The sequence below is a fragment of the Amblyomma americanum genome, chromosome 9, assembly GCF_052857255.1.
Source record: "Amblyomma americanum isolate KBUSLIRL-KWMA chromosome 9, ASM5285725v1, whole genome shotgun sequence".
NCBI lineage: Eukaryota > Metazoa > Arthropoda > Arachnida > Ixodida > Ixodidae > Amblyomma > Amblyomma americanum.
Window position 1 is genome coordinate 133,835,059 of NC_135505.1, and position 16,451 is coordinate 133,851,509.

General features: G+C 49.1%; 1 protein-coding gene across 1 annotated transcript in view; it reads left to right on the forward strand.

Annotated features, from left to right (window-relative positions):
* Positions 1 to 16,451, forward strand: part of LOC144104437 (uncharacterized) — a 135,050-nt gene that overhangs the window by 83,795 nt on the left and 34,804 nt on the right. The window contains exon 2 of the mRNA XM_077637425.1: positions 13,394 to 13,598. Coding sequence (XP_077493551.1) covers positions 13,434 to 13,598 — 165 coding nt within the window. The 5' untranslated portion in view covers positions 13,394 to 13,433. The remainder of the gene's footprint in view (positions 1 to 13,393; positions 13,599 to 16,451) is intronic.

The following is a 16,451-nucleotide window of genomic DNA, read 5'->3' on the forward strand; positions in this document are numbered from 1 at the left end:
AAATGCTTGGGAAACGGGTCCCGAACCCCACATTGAGTAGAAGTAAAAAACCTTGTTCCACGGCGCTCCTTGGCCACGGGAGCCCTTGCGCCATAAAAATTCATCATCCTCGTTTGAAACAAGGAAACACAAAGACAAAAATTTGTTGTCTATATTCCTATAAGAGCCGGGTACCTGTCAGTATTCGATCTTTGGCGTTGATCGAACCCATACTCGAAAAATATATTTCGGTTAAGGCATCCCGACCTTTTGCCGAGCATGACGCATACTGTGCGGTGCAGATGCGGGGAAGGAGGTCACCACCGTCCTTTGTGAAGGAGGGTCGGGGCGTTCAAAGGCGCCCGTCGCGTGGGCTCCTCTTTCCGGCGTTGTGTCGTCTCATCGCAGCCGCACAAAAACGGGGAGATTCGAGGAGGGAGGGTAATGTAGGAGACGGGGGGGGGGGGGGGGGAGCTCCCAAGTGGTGACTCACGCATCCTGCCTGTGGCGCTCATCACCGCCGCCTATTGCACCGTATAACTGCACCCGTTCCTCTCCCGGCTCATTGGTTCCTCCCACTGTATCTGGCGGAGTTAGTATGCGCCGGTTAGGAGCTTGTAACAAGCACTTGGTTCTTTTTTAAAGGGACACTGAGGAAATGCTCCATCAAATTATGCAGCGAAAAAGCTTCGCTACGCTAGGTAAAGCAGTCGTCGCGTAAGCCGGAGAGCGACCTTGAACGACCTTCAGCCCAACCACGTTAGCCATGTGTGACCATATGTGGTACAGTTATGGTGTATAACCCTTGACCTTAAGTTGACCTCTGGCCTTTGACATTGGGTAGCCTTTGGGCTTACCTTTGACCTTAAGAACATCGGATGGGGTGATGTGGAGCCACGTGATGACATCCGATGGGGGGGGTGTCGTAAGGCCATTCGATACCACGTCATAGCCACGTTGTCGTCTGTGTATGTATAGAATGGCTGTCGCGAGCAGAGGTGGGCAATCTCATGAGGTCGACCTCAACCTCAAAATGACCTCAACCTCACATCGTGAGGTGAGGTTGAGGTAAGGTCCGGGACGGCTCAAAATTTTCTGAGTGAGGCCAGCAAATGAGACCTCAACCTCATGCCTGAGTTTTGAGGTTGAGTGAGGTCGTCATTCAGTGAGGTCGAAATTTTGAGGTCGAGACTTTTTGCAGTTGCCACGTCTTACTCCGACGAGTGCCGCTTCCGAAGCGGAGTTGCAGCGCATCACCGCAGTGTTCATGCAATGACGCTTGGTGTTCGGTTTCCCCTGTTTGGACAATCGGATTCCACAGTTCCCTCTTAGCTTCCAGTGCTGCGCCGTGATGTCCGTTCAATCCGAGCCTAGAGGAAGACGCACCCCTCTGGTCTTCCCGGAAGGAGTGTTACTGTCACAGCACGCCACTCTCCCTCCCCCTTGCCCCACTGGCGCAGCACCCGGCAGCCTGCCGGTCGGCTCAAACTCCCGGGAGCGCGCTAAGCACGTAACCCACGTTGACCCGAGGTAGCTTTGTTTGATGCCGCAAAACAAATAAGTTCACTCCAACCAGCACGCAATAAATTCGCCGACGCGCCGATGGCCCCAGCAAGACTGCTTCGTGTTCATGATCGTTGACGGCGCTGACGTCATGGCTCTTGCCTTGCAGTCGAGTAAAGGGGATCCCGCTGTACATTACAAGCTGACTAAACAGAAACTGGAGAAGTCGGCACAGGCGAGAAAATGTGATTCAGGTGGTTGCTAACAAGGGCACCTGCAGATTTAATTAAAAAAGTACGAAGCCTGAAAAACCTATATAACACCGTCGAAGCTTTTGATCGGCGACTTCCCCTTTCGAATCTCGCACTAACTCTGTATATTCCCGTTCCGTAATTCAAGCAGATGCAAATATAATTTCACTTTTTTATCCTTCCGAATAACCTCTCTTTTGGTCTCCGGTTCCTTGTTCCTTCTCGGAAATTCGCTTATTATGTCGAAACACCGCAACACGAGGCGAACGCGCCAGCATAGCGGTGTTGCAGCGGCGGAAAAATGCAAAACTATAATGAATGTATGGTGATGTGGTAGCTGATTCGTTTTACTTTATTTTAAATGAAGATGTGTGAATAGAACTGATTACGTGCTGGCGCTGTGCTGCTGAGTCGCCGTTTCAAACCTTCTGACATGACGTTTAATGGGGCACACTGTTGTTTGCTTCTGTTTTAGTGTGTGATTTTTTGTCTGTTTTTATTCATTCTCTTTTTTTTTTCTCGTATGGGATCAGTTAGGTTGGCGGCCTGCCTTGCAGACGGCCAGGCACTACACGTTATCTTTCCTTTAACTATTTTGCAGAGACCCATCGTTCACCTTAAACGGCTTCGCAGAATGCTCGCGCGGTGCTCGTTGGTAAAAAAAACGTCGAGGATACTGGCGTACCATTGATTAGTTCAGTATTGAAGGAAACAAGTGATTGACTTAAAGCACTTTGTTTCAGATTGGTTGACGAAATGGTACACAAAATTCTGTTGAGGCGTATGAGTACTTACGCGTTTTTTTTTCTCCCGGTGGGGAGGGGAAGGGGGGGGGGGGTGTTATGAGGCGGGGGGTGCTCGGAAAAAGATTTCGCTGCGGGGAAATTTGAGCGGAGAGCCATGGTGCTTTCTACAGAGAGAGCGGTTCACGCTCCCCACTCTAGGCCAGTTGCTTTCACCTGTGTAAATTTAATGGTTGGCACAGTGTTCGAAGACGTAATCTAGCCCTTTCTTTCAAAATGCAGCGGGTTCACCGAGTCATCGGAGAATTCCAAGGATTTCGAAACCATTACCATCGCCACCTGGAAGTGGCGGAAATGGAGGAGGGTCTTTGCTTCCCAATAACATTAGCACGTTATCCTTAACTATCAGCTGCTGGTATTCCTAATTTCCCGCACAATAATTGTATTCGGTTCCTGGGTAATGGACAATATTTAATAAATATTCTGGCAACTTTTAATTTCGTAGTGGTATATCAGACTTCCCCGGGCTCATAAGGATACACTGTTAAAATCATCATCATCGCCATCATCTCGAGAGTCAAAGGCATGTGTCGTTGCATGATCTTTGCAGTATATCATACATGAGAACTGGCGTGTTTACCTGCTGGACGATCCGAATGTCATTAATGTGGACTGGCACTCTTTGTAATGCGTCATGTGCGCATGTGTAGTAATGTGGGATCCATATGGATCTTGAAATGGGGGTGTATGGAGGCCTGGTATGACGAGAAATTACATCGTTGTCTCGAGAGTAGATGTGATGTCATATTACAGCGTCGTCACGTGGCTAGGTTAGATGGCATATTACCTAGCTGTCACGTGACCTGGTATGACGTCATACTTACATGATGACAGCACTAATTAGTCTTATCGTTACGTAATTGTATAAAGTACCGTTAATTAATTATGTGACGTCATCGTATTCGTCACGTAACTCTTCGGCTCGTGACGTCGTATGGCGCCGTTTCTTGCGGACTGTTTTCCGAATATGACCTTGAAAGTGCGCCATCTAATGCTTTCGCATTAATAAAAGAAGCCGCTCGCTTCTGCACAGACATAAATACAACATGCCTCTGTTGGTGTACTACGGTCGCAGCTTGTTAAGTGTTTTCGAAGGCAACGTAAAGAGGCCTGAGAAGAGCATTCTCGCTATGCCAGATTGAGCTAAAAAATCGAAATATACTGGTATGTGTCTGCATAACCGTCGCATTGGAAAGTATATCGACGACCAGTTTCATTATATTCGGTAACTATTCTCAAGCCTTAAAGGAGTATCATGAATACCTCCCCCTCCTCCCAATTTCTGGTAGATGGTGCAGAAGGGCTGTGTTTGTCAATTGCCGGTTCGTGCGTGAATGAGCGAGAGGCTTCCAATACGAACAAGTATGCACGAAGCAGGTTGCCAAATATTGACACATATAAAGTACTCACCGACGTACTGGTGGTAACCGCGTATGGGACACCCCTGCCCGCAGGCCATATACTCTCTGAGGGTTCATCCCAGATTATAAGCTTCTCCTATTGCGTGCACATGAATAGTGTCTGTACATACCTTATTAAATAATACCACCAGCATGTTGGTTTTCCTGTCTCACAGTATTCTCAGAATTGTTTCTAACTGAAAAACTTCTTTGTTTTGTTTTTCGTTTGTTTTATGAGGTCGAGCAGCCGACCTCAACCCCACAATTTGAGGTTGAGGTTGAGTGAGGTCAGCAGTGGCCTCAGGAAAAGTGAGGTGAGGGCGTCTAATGAGACCTCAACCTCAACCGATGAGGTTGAGGCTGAGTGAGGTCGGCAAATTCTTCAGGTTGAGGTGAGGTTGAGATTTCTGAGGTCAAATGCCCACCTCTGGTCGCGAGCGTGTAGCGGAGCTGCCATGGACGATCCTCAGACGCTTAGCAGGCGTGCTTGCTTTTCGCTGTATTCCAGGGTTAGCCAAGGTAAGCCGCTGCCAAGTTATTTTGCTCTGCAAAAATTGATTCTCAGGAACTTTCTGGCTCTGTTGACGCTAGCCGGCAGCAAAAATTGAACTTACTTATCGCCGAGAAAATATAATTTATTAAGCCTCCGAGATCCGCTGTGCATGGTGCATGTGTTCTCCGTGCGGACAACGGTTTACGGTGATAGCGGGATTGCGCCCTGCGGCTGCAAGAGGCGTTACGTTATATGCCCAAATAAGGCGACGTTGGAGTTCGACTGTACAGAGACCGAACGGGGTGTAAGTCACGCGTCTGCGATTCTTCATTCACACGAGCTCGCGGACGAGCCCGTGACGTCACGACGAGTCCGACTACACTGTCTGCCTCCTGAAAAGCATTCACACGAGAGATAATCCAAACAGGAGACGCGGAGCGTTCGAACCGACAATGGAGGAGTCTTTAGCATAGCGGAGGCGCGCTGTCAGTTGCGCATGCGCAGCAAATGCCTGGCTGGTTCGATTTAGCGAATTTTTCCGCATTTAACTCGCGCGCCTAGCTTTTGACACCACGAGTAAGGTATTGAAAAAGGGCGCTCGACTACTGATCCGGAGTTCCCGGGTTCGAACCCGATCGCGGCGGCTGCGTTTTTATGGAGGAAAAACGCCAAGGCGCCCGTGTGCTGTGCGATGTCAGTGCACGTGAAAGATCCCCAGGTGGTAGAAATTATTCCGGAGCCCTCCACTACGGCACCTCTTCCTTTCTACTTTCACTGCCTCCTTTATCCCTTCCCTTACGGCACGGTTCAGGTGTCCAACGATATATGAGACAGATACTGCGCCATTTCCTTCCCCAAAAACCAATTATTATTATTATTATTAAGATTAATATTATTATTATTGTATTCTGGTATTTACCGCATACATTCCTGCTCAAACTGCATGCATGCGCGGGCCAAATATTATGCATCACGCTTCGCCGTCTGATTTTCTCATGCGTCAAGCAACTACACCAGTTTCTCAATCTCTCTCTCTCTCACACGCGTTCCGCGGACTAGATATGATGGTTTCTTGGGTTAATACGCGAGCTCACCGGCGGCATATGCTAACTTATGTACTTCCATCGCGATGTTGCTTGTTTTATTTTTGTTTTTGAAGGCCGCAGTTTTTCCAGGGCAACCTGTCTATGAGCCCATCTGTCGGCGCTGTATGTATTCGACGCTATGTGTTTGTTAGGGTAGCAGTTGTTGCGTGTTCAGGCCGCGTCAGCTGTGTCCTGTGTTGTTTACATGCTTAAGGCGCCCGTGTGCTGTGCGATGTCAGTGCACGTTCAAGATCCCCAGGTCAGGTGGTCGAAATTATTCCGGAGCCCTCCACTACGGCACCTCTTTCTTTCTTAATTCTCTCAGTCCCTCCTTTATCCCTTCCCTTACGGCGTGGTTCAGGTGTCCAACGATATACGAGACAGATGCTGCGCCATTTCCTTTCCCCAAAAACCAATTATATATATACTTCGAAAAAGTTCACCGTGTATACACGAGGGGTTTGGAGCCGCCGCGGTGGCTCATTGGTTACGATGCTCGCCTGCTGACTCGAAAGACGCCGGTTCGATCCCTGCCGCGGTGGTCGCATTTCGGCGGGGGCGAAATTCTAGATGCCCGTGTACTGTGCAATATTATAGTGCACATTAAAGAACCGCAGGTGGTGGCGATGCGTCAGGATAACGGCAGTAAAAATGCCTCAATGTCCTTATTCTGAATAGAGATGAAATTGACATGCTTGATTAGCAGTTGCGGCATGTCGCTGCTTTTTCAGGATGTAGGTGCGAAAGGTCGTTCCCTTCGTAATAGCTTGGCTGGAACATGCTTTGCCCGTTATTTTAGTGGAACGTGGCTTCTGTTTAATCTTCTCGTAGTGTGTAAAATCAGGCATGGAAAGCATAAAAACTGAAATATAAAAGTGCTCAATAATAATACTAAGAATATTGGTACTGTTATTCTTTTTGTACAGTCGAACCTCGTTATAAGGAACGCTGTACAAGGGATGTAACGAAGGAATGACGATTTCCCATGGATTCTCGGTCAGTGTCGGCTATAGCGAAGCAACGGCTATAACGAAGTAATCGCAGGGACCTTTCAACTTCGTTATAACCAGGTTCAACTCCATTTGCTTCTGTTACTATCTGCCTGTATTATTGTTACTGCCTGGGAAGCAATAATAATAATAATAATTAGTCTTGGGGGAAAGGAAATCGCGCAGTATCTGTCTCATATATCGTTGGACACCTGAACCGCGCCGTAAAGGAAAGGATAAACGAGGGAGTGAAAGAAGAAAGGAAGAAAGAGCTGCCGTAGTGGAGGGCTCCGGAATAATTTAGACCACCTGGGGATCTTTAACGTGCACTGACATCGCACAGCACACGGGCGCCTTTGCGTTTCGCCTCCATCGAAACGCAGCCGCCGCGGTCGGGTTCAACCTGGGTAGGCGCATCAGCCTCAATGCTGTGCCTGCAGCGCGTGTGCACACGTCTGCACCGGAGAGCTGGAAACGAGGCAGCCAGTGCAGTCTGCCTCATTTCCGCAGGCAGCAGCAGCTGCACGCGGCGAGAGCGCGGCTAAAAGAACCTAAATGTGCTCGGCGAAACGGGAGTGCTGGGAGGGTGAAGGCACGGCGCGTCGCGGGCACAGTGACACACTGTTAGACACGTGTTCGTGTTCTTTCCGTCCGAGCAGGGGTTTCGCCTTGCTTCAGAAGTTGGGTGCTGTGCAATGTCAGTGCGCGGGGTCTAATTTAATCCGGTGCCCTCCACTACGGCGCCTCTTTTACCGACCTTGCGATGTCAGTGTGCGTGGTCTAATTTAATCCGGTGCCCTCCACTACGGCGCCTCTTTTACCGACCTTGCGATGTCAGTGAGCGTAGTCTAATTTAATCCGGTGCTCTCCACTACGGTGCCTCTTTTACCGACCTTGCGATGTCAGTGAGCGTGGTCTAATTTAATCCAGTGCCCTCCACTACGGCGCCTCTTTTACGACCTTGCGATGTCAATGCGCGTGGTCTAATTTAATCCGGTGCCCTCCTCTACGGCGCCTCTTTTACCGACCTTGCGATGTCTGTGCACGTGGTCTAATTCAATCCGGTGCCCTCCACTACGGCGCCTCTTACCGACCTTGCGATGTCAGTGAGCGTGGTCTAATTTAATCCAGTGCCCTCCACTACGGCGCCTCTTTTACGACCTTGCGATGTCAATGCGCGTGGTCTAATTTAATCCGGTGCCCTCCACTACGACGCCTCTTTTACCGACCTTGCGATGTCTGTGCGCGTGATCTAATTTAATCCGGTGCCCTCCACTATGGCGCCTCTTTTACCGACCTTGCGATGTCAGTGAGCGTGGTCTAATTTAATCCGGTGCCCTCCACTACGGTGCCTCTTTTACCTACCTTGCGATGTCAGCGCGCGTGGTCTAATTTAATCCGGTGCCCTCCACTCCGGTGCCTCTTTTATCGACCTTGCGATGTCAGTGCGCGTGGTCTAATTTAATCCGGTGCCCTCCACTACGGCGCCTCTTTTACCGACCTGATACCTGATTTAATATCTGCTGCGGGTCCTTGGACCCAAGATATTCTTATTTTTGGATTATGGCGGTGTGCTTGAAGCACTCTGGCACGGATCGGCCCGGTATTGCACTGCATCCGGGATCGGCACGGGGCCTAATAGCGCGCGCCTTTTCTTTCTATCTTTGCTCTCCTATGCTAATAATAATAATAATAATAATTGGTTTTGGGGGAAAGGAAATGTCGCAGTATCTGTCATATATCGGCGGACACCTGAACCGCGCCGTAAGGGAAGGGTAAAGGAGGGAGTGAAAGAAGAAAGGAAGATAGAGGTGCCGTAGTGGAGGGCTCCGGAATAATTTCGACCACCTGGGGATCTTTAGCGTGCACTGACCACTCCTACTTCTAGCACGCTGCAGCGAGCGTGGTTCGGCTTGAGCTAGTAGGCAGGCCCGTGCACTTTCCTTTTCTTTCTTCCTATCAGCAAGAACAGCAGCAGCGACAGCGTATACAGCTCGATCGGTCGAAAAGCCGTCGGCCTGATGGTAATTAAAAAAATTAGAGTTTGTAATTGGTCATTGCAGTTTGTAATTGGTCATTGACCGAACGCTCCGCGAGTTCTACCTTGAACGATTAATAACTGGACGCCCCCACTCCAGTTGTAACCAACACAGTGCTGTGCGCGTGTGTGATTTAATTCCTCTAAAATGAACTAATCACGCGCACAACCTGGACACATTTCTTATTGTGTAAATAGTTTGTACATATTACTTCTCCCCCTATCCTCTCTTCCTGTCCCCTCACCTCTTTCATTTCATTTCTCCATTCTGCCTGCTATCCTTTATTTCCGCTGCCCCAGCTCAGGTGCTTCAGTATCGATGGCAGATGCCGGGGCTAGCAAAAATCTTTTCCTTCCTTTTTACTATTATTTTTAATAAAACCACCACCACCGCACTACCCTGAGCCACCGCGGCGGGTAACCTTAACGCTATCGCGTTCATATTTCTGAGCTCTCTCCACTACGGTGCCTCTTTCGCGCTTCTTTCATTCATTCCTTAAAGGCGAGGTTGAGGTGTCCACCGAGAGGTCAGACAAATGCTGATGCCTTCTTCGTTTCCCCAAAAGCAATTTAGCAATACTTCGTGCGTTTGCTGGCCGATGTGGTCAAATTTAAAGGACCTTACATAAAAGAAGGATGCTGCAAGGCCGTAATTTGAAGAACACGTGCTGAAAGTCATGTTTGAGCGAAAAGATCCAGCTGCGGATTGTTACTGAAAAAGCCTAACCGCCATCACGTACAGCGCCTGCAGAAGTAGGTCGCGCGCTGTTTGTTCGATTTATTTATGCAATGTTCAACTGTTTGGCGGCTAGCACATTGTAATGCACCTGGCGATTAATTGCAGACAGAAATATGTCAATGTCGTCGTTGTACCCGAATTTGGTAAAAAGCGTCGGGAAACGTAGTGCGTTTCAATAGTTCATGCACCCGTGCTCGAACATGTCCGCGGCGATAGAGGCAAAACGCGCCCTTGTGGCTTCAGGGAACGTTAAAACACCAACCCGTCGCGGTGGCTCAGTGGTTAGGCGTTCGGCTACTTATCCGGTGTACTGGGGTTCGATGGAAGCGAAACACTAAGGCGCCCGTGTGCTGTGCGATGTCAGTGCACGTTAAAGATCCCCAGGTGGTCGAAATTATTCCGGAGCCCTCCACTACGGTACCTGTTCCTTCCTTTATCTCTTCCCTTCAGGCTCGGTTCAGGTGTTCGCCGATATCGGAGACAGATACTGCGCCATTCTCTTTCCCCAAGAACCGATTTTAAATTTTACCAATTTTTCCTCAGGTGGTCGAATTACAGCACTGCAAAGTAGCGACAATTATATACAAATACCCTGACCTTAGTTAACGTACAAGATACTTCCAACTATGTACATATAGGAAGGAAGCTAACAGTCACCGAAACCAAGGTTCATAGGGAAATATTTCTTTTTTTTTAATTTGTACTGCTGATCAGTGGCACTAATCAGCACTAGCCATCACACATAGCCCTCTTCGGAGAACACTCAAGTTTACATCACAGTTTAGGCATGTAAAAAAGAAACGTTGTGGAAAATACAATTCCCGGCACATGAGCAGTGCGCGGAGGTGCTGCCCAGCTCGCACCTCGACGAGCAGCCGAACCTCAGGGCCCGAGCGGCAGCAGCCTCCATGGGTCTAGGACGGAGGGCACCACTCACGCTTCGTTATATATAAAATTCGTACCAAGTTGTGTCCACCACCGCCACCCTCCATTCGAGCACTTCTTTCTGTGTGGCGCTCAGCTACTGACCCGAAAGACGCGGGTTCGATCCCGGCCGCGGGGTCGGATTTCAATGGAGGCGAAATTCTAGAAGCCCGTGTACTGTGCGAAGTCGGTGCACGCTAAGGAACCTCGGGTGTTCGAAATTTCCGGAGCCCTTCACTACGGCGTCCCTCATAGCCCGAGTCGCTTTGGGACGTTAAACCCCCATAAACCAAACCTTCCTCCTCTCTTTATTCTTTCACTCCCGCCTTCTCTCGCGGCGCGGTTGAGGTGGCCACCGAGAAGCGACACAGTTACTTCGCCATTTGCATTCCTCAAAAAAAAAAAAAATTTCAACCTACCAGCCTGTGCTAGCCCTACCGAGCGAGAGCAACTTCATTGCTACCATTGGTGTTAGGTTAAATTACAAAGTAAGGAAACACACGGTAACTATGTCGCGTTAGGTGGACGCCCGAACCACGCCGTGAGGGTAATGTGAAGGGGGCGAAAGGCAGTCAACAAATGATCGAAACCTGTGCCGTGCCTCGGGACGTCGCCGAAAGAAAGCGCTCGCAACGCCGTCTCGTGGAACCTTCCGGGGGTTGGCAATTTCGTACCTGCCGCTTCAATCGAGAGGTGGCAGCACCTGTGCCTCTGTAGGTCATCGTTCGCTCACTGTAGGAGGAGGGGAGAAAGAAGTCTTGCTCCCTCCACTCTTACTTCAGGCGGTCATGTATGGAGAGGGGGAAAGTGGAATGCGCTTCCTTATCTCTTTCTTTTTAACGTTTCACAATCAAATTCCCGCCGCATAAGCGCAACTTTTATGGCGACATGCTGCCTGTAGCGTATTTTACATGGCTTCGATCCCCCCCCCATTTGTCCCTTCCCTTACGGCGTTGTTCAGGGGTCCGCCGAGGTGTGAGACAGATACTGTGCCACTTCTTTTCACGAAAAACCAATTTACTATTATTATTAAAGCTACTATTACAATGTTCCGTCGCTAGACTTCGGTAAATTATGGTCATTCGCCTCGCATGCGGGAGGTGCGGGGTTCGATCCCCAGTGCCGCCGGGCACCCACCCGTGATAAAACGGGTACATGCTTTCGCCTGCCTAGTGCTAGGCTTCTTTAGGGTGAAATTCTTGGGAAACGGGTCCCGGACCCCACCTTGAGTAGAAGTAAAAGACCTTGTTCCACGGCGCTCCTTGGCCACAGATGTCCTTGCGCCGTAAATATCCATCAGCATCATCACATCATAATGGCCCTCCTTACCACAATATTGTAATTTGCACCTGCTATCATAATAATTGTTTTTGTTTGTTGAGAACACCTGTGCCCTTTGGTTTGTCCAATGCTAAAAAAAAGCAAATAACAAAGTGTAAACTTCCATACTCCTTGCCCACTTCTGGGATGGAGAATTTATCGACGGCGATACGATATTTTTCGTTGTTTATAAACTTGACTGACAAAGTACAGGCGCTCCAGTATTTAACCACGTTGCGCGAGAGGCGACAATTCAGTGCGTCAGTGCCATGCAGTGGAGCCGAGTTGTAAACAGGTGCATGCTCACTGTGCGCGAACAGCTGGCTCCATCGTCTGCTGCACTGCTCCGTCTAAATGACTTCATCCCTTATTAGCGCACTTGAGACGAGATGGGAGCGGGAGTAGGCCTATGATTTTGGTCGTATTTTATGTTCCGAAAAAACAATGCTGTAACGCCAAAAGATAGGCTTAACGCGTGTAGTCTCAGAGATAAGCCAGAGAGCATGGATCCCTGTTTGGTTACTTCCTGATGTAAACGCTTTTTTCATCTGTAGAAAGGGCAGTTATCAACGCTATGCGTACTTCCGAGATCTAATCTTTGCAGCTTCAGCGTGGCCCCGAAACTATAAGGGCGTTGTGTAATCTCGTTTCAAGTTAAGCTGCTCTACAGGCCGTGCTCACGGCAGTTGGCAACAGCTATCAAAATACCCCACATATTCTACATATTCTTAAAGAGGCAAGAAATGGATCTAATGGAAAGTCATAAGGCGATGTTGCTAAAAAACTAAGGCGCGGTGCACGCATTAATTGTCAGGCTCGTAAGTAATATTGTTTAATTTTTTATGGGGAGGGGGGCGGTGGTAGCATCAGCTCAGCCTCAGCCTGTTTGCAATTCGGCTCTACGTCATAAACGCTGGCGCACAGAAACGTCGGCGCTCGAGCAAGGTGTTTAAATATTTGGGCTCCTGTACATTGTATTTAACACGCATGCGCAGTACGCTGTCTTTGTGAAATATGGCACTCTGAACGCTGCTCTCAACGCCCAGTGGCAGTATGGCTAAGCCTAGGAGGATAAATTTTGAAAGGTGCATAGTACGTTTTATCCGCGTTTGCACAGTAACCAGTACGAACGTTAATTAACCACGGTGGCCGTGTACCACGATGACCACGTAGACCGGGATCGGCATGTGTCGAAAATGTGCTGCCATCTGTTGTCATATATGCCACACTGATGTGGACCCGTAGGTCACTGTATACACGCACGGAGGCCATGAGTGCGGGTGCAGTACGGCTGATCGCGGTCACTTGCTTCTTCAGCTCAGAGGAGGGGTGGACAGTCCAGGATGTTTTAATAGTTGGAGGCTATCGGTGCAAGGTAAAGGTTGTATGTGCCTCCCCCTTCACGGTGCGCACCCGAACCGCGCCGTGCGTGAAAAGGTGAAGGAGAGGGTAAAATGAATGAAAGTCGCGCCGTAGTGGAGGGTTCCGGATTAATTTGGACCACCTAGGGTTCTTTAACGTGCGACTGAAGTCGCACAGCGTGCTCGTAAATATAAGGGGATCATACTTGTGCATCATAAGTATTGTGGCCCGAAACACCAGTTTGAAATAAGAACCCCGTTATAACGAAGCTGAAGGGGCCTGGCGATTACTTCGTTATAGCCGTAGCTTCGTTACAGACCGTGTTGACCGAGCTTCTAAGGGGAATAGTCATTCCTTCGCTATATCGATTATTTAGTTATAAGCAGTTTCGTTACAGCGACTGGGTCATAGACCCTCACCAAAGGTCCTATACGGTACTCCGAATAAATCAACGGATATCGACTGATCCCTCTCCAATTATTTTCTCTTCTGTCTTTGTCTTTGCAGTGAGTGAGTGAAGGCTCGCGGAAATCGCGCGGCTGTCGCCATGGGCCAGAAGATGGGCAAGCAGCGGTCGGCGGACATCACGCCGGCCCCCAAGGACAAGGTTAAGCGACGCAAGAGCAAGCGCGAGGCCAACGGCGACACCCAGGGCACCATCACGCCCACTGGGGACGGGGTGGTCGCCACGGCCGTGCAGAAGACCGTACAGGTGAGGAACACCATGCACCCCGCTGCTTCGGCCTGACATGTGCATGCATGCAGCTGTTTACTGTGTGGGCATCCTTTGAACTGGGTCGTGTCTGTCTCGTCAGTTTGAACCCCTCTTAATTCGAACGTCCAGTTTATTCAAACGGACAGCTTTCGTCTTCTAAACTTCGTCAGTGGGAACCCGCTTAATCCGAACGGACAGTTTTCGTCTTCTAAACTTCGTCAGTGGAACCAGCTTAATTCGAACGTCCGGTTTGTTCGAACGGACAGCTTTCGTCCTCTAAATATAATGTCCTCTTAACTGAAAATACACTGTAACGTTACAAAAGAAACTTCATGCGGAGGACATGTATGTAGTTAACTGTGGTACCGTGTAACGTTACAAAGACAACTACATTCGGACATGTGTCGCCGCGGTGGCTCAGTGCTTACGGAGCTCGGCTGATGAGCCGAAAGACGCCGGTTCGATCCCGTGGTGGTCACGTTTCGATGGAGGCGAAATACTAGAAGCCCGTTTACTGTACGATGTCGGCGCACGTTAAAGAACCTCAGGTGGTCGAAATTTTCGGAGCCCTTCACTGCGTGGTCCCTCATAGCCTGAGTCGGTTTGGGACGTTAAACCCCCATAAACTAAAAATCATTCGGACATGTATGTAGTTTACCGTGAGGGCCGTCGAACTTGCTGTCTTTACATGCAGAATGTTAGTGTTGCAGGTGGGCTAGTCATGTACATACTGTATGGCGAAATTTCGTTAATTCGAACTCGCCTTTTTTTTCAAGCTTCCCGTTTATAGGAATCTGCGCTTTGATCTCGTCGAGATACCCCCCGCGGTGGCTCAGTGGTTAGGGCGCTCGATTACTGATCCGGAGTTCCCGGGTTCGAACCCGACCGCGGCGGCTGCGTTTTTGTGGAGGAAAAACGCTAAGGCGCCCGTGTGCTGTGCGATGTCAGTGCACGTTAAAGATCCCCAGGTAGTCGAAATTATTCCGGAGCCCTCCACTACGGCACCTCTTCTTCCTTTCTTCTTTCACTCCCTGCTTTATCCCTTCCCTTGCGGCGCGGTTCAGGTGTCCAACGATATATGAGATAGATACTGCGTCATTTCCTTTCCCCCAAAACCAATTATTATTATCTTGTCGAGATCACATTCGCAGTACCAAGCCGTCGTGTTGAGGCGACCGCCAGAATGTAACTATCGGATTGTATCCTGTTTAACTGTCACATATAATGTAACTGTGTTCGGTGCATTGCTAACACTTGTATTTTGCGCTTTATTTTGCGCGCGAGTAGTACTTGAGAGAGAGAGTGGAGAACTAAAGATATGGAAGTTAACTTAATAGATTTAACTTAATAACATATATTTAATAGCCTAACTTAATAACATAATAGGGAAGTTAGTGGGGGGGGGGGGGGGGGAGCACTGGGCATCTGTCTTTCTTCAATGTTTGACAACGATAGTCTCCCCCACTTCCTGTGACGACGTAGTCATTCGTTCTTTCGTTTTTCGTGTTATCTCGGCTTTTACGAACATGATTTGTGATGGAAACGCACGCATCCCATGAAGGCCTTCAGTTTAGGAATGTGAGATATCGCGGAACAGCCGCGTTTTTTTTTTTTTTTCAACTGCGTGGCCGCCGTGTTCTGTCGCCACCACTGGCCCAATAATTAGAGAAAAAAACTGCTCGCATGTCTTGTGTGAGTAAAATTTCGCAACTTGAAGCGCATAAGCATTCATAAATCTTAGAGCACTAAATAAACGCACGAAGACACGCTAACGCATATCGAAGGCATTTGAAAGTCTCGCGTGATCTTCGCGATCCTCCGTCGAACTCGAATGTCATTCCAGCCGAAGGCCTTTAATACAACTTCGTGTAGGTGCGCGTGAGTGGCACTTGAGTTGAATGACATCCGGTTCAAAGACGTTTGAAACGTCTTGTAGCACGGGCGTTAAACTGTCATTCATATTGGTAATGTATTATTGTCGATGCCAATAACCATAGCAGTTCTGTTTCGCGTCCTGCCGCTTCCGTGTTCAGGGCAGAGCTTTTCAGCAATTTCTAATGTGGAAGCAGTACTCGGCAAGGTCAAACCGGCTGACCGGTGTGTGTGTGTGTGTGAAGGTTCACCTTCGGGGTGACATTGGGCAATCCATAAATAAATAACTAAATTTCGTTGCGACTGGGATTCGAACCCGCAGCGGCGCGAACAGACGAGCTTCGCCGGCCACTGCACGAGAACATTATGCTATCGACGCAGCTTATCACGCCTCGTATTAATAATAATAATAATAATTGGTTTTTAGGGAAAGGAAATGGCGCACTATTTGTCTCATATATCGTTGGACACTTGAACCGCGCCGTAAGGGAAGGGATAAACGAGGGAGTGAAAGAAGAAAGGAAGAAAGAGGTGCCGTAGTGGAGGGCTCCGGAATAATTCGACCACCTGGGGATCTTTAGCGTGCGCTGACATCGCACAGCACACGGGCGCCTTAGCGTTTTTCCTCCATAAAAACGCAGCCGCTGTGGTCGGGTTCGAACCCGGGAACTCCGGATCAGTAGTCGAGCGCCCTAACCACTGAGCCACCGCGGCGGGTATCCTCGTATTACGCTGCAACACATTCTCGCGATGTGCATTGCACATCGTCTCCTTCACTAACTAATGCTACTATGAAACTAATATGCGCGCTTTGAGCTGTGTGGCGGTAGTGTCAGAGAGATGCGTCGGCGTGCACGACGTTGTGGCCGAAACACGGCACTGGAGCATAGGCCGCCGGCGTACATTTGGTAAATTGGCATTGACGATGAAACATTGGAGGACGCTTAAGCTTCGCCTTTAAGATCGGAACGCGACAGC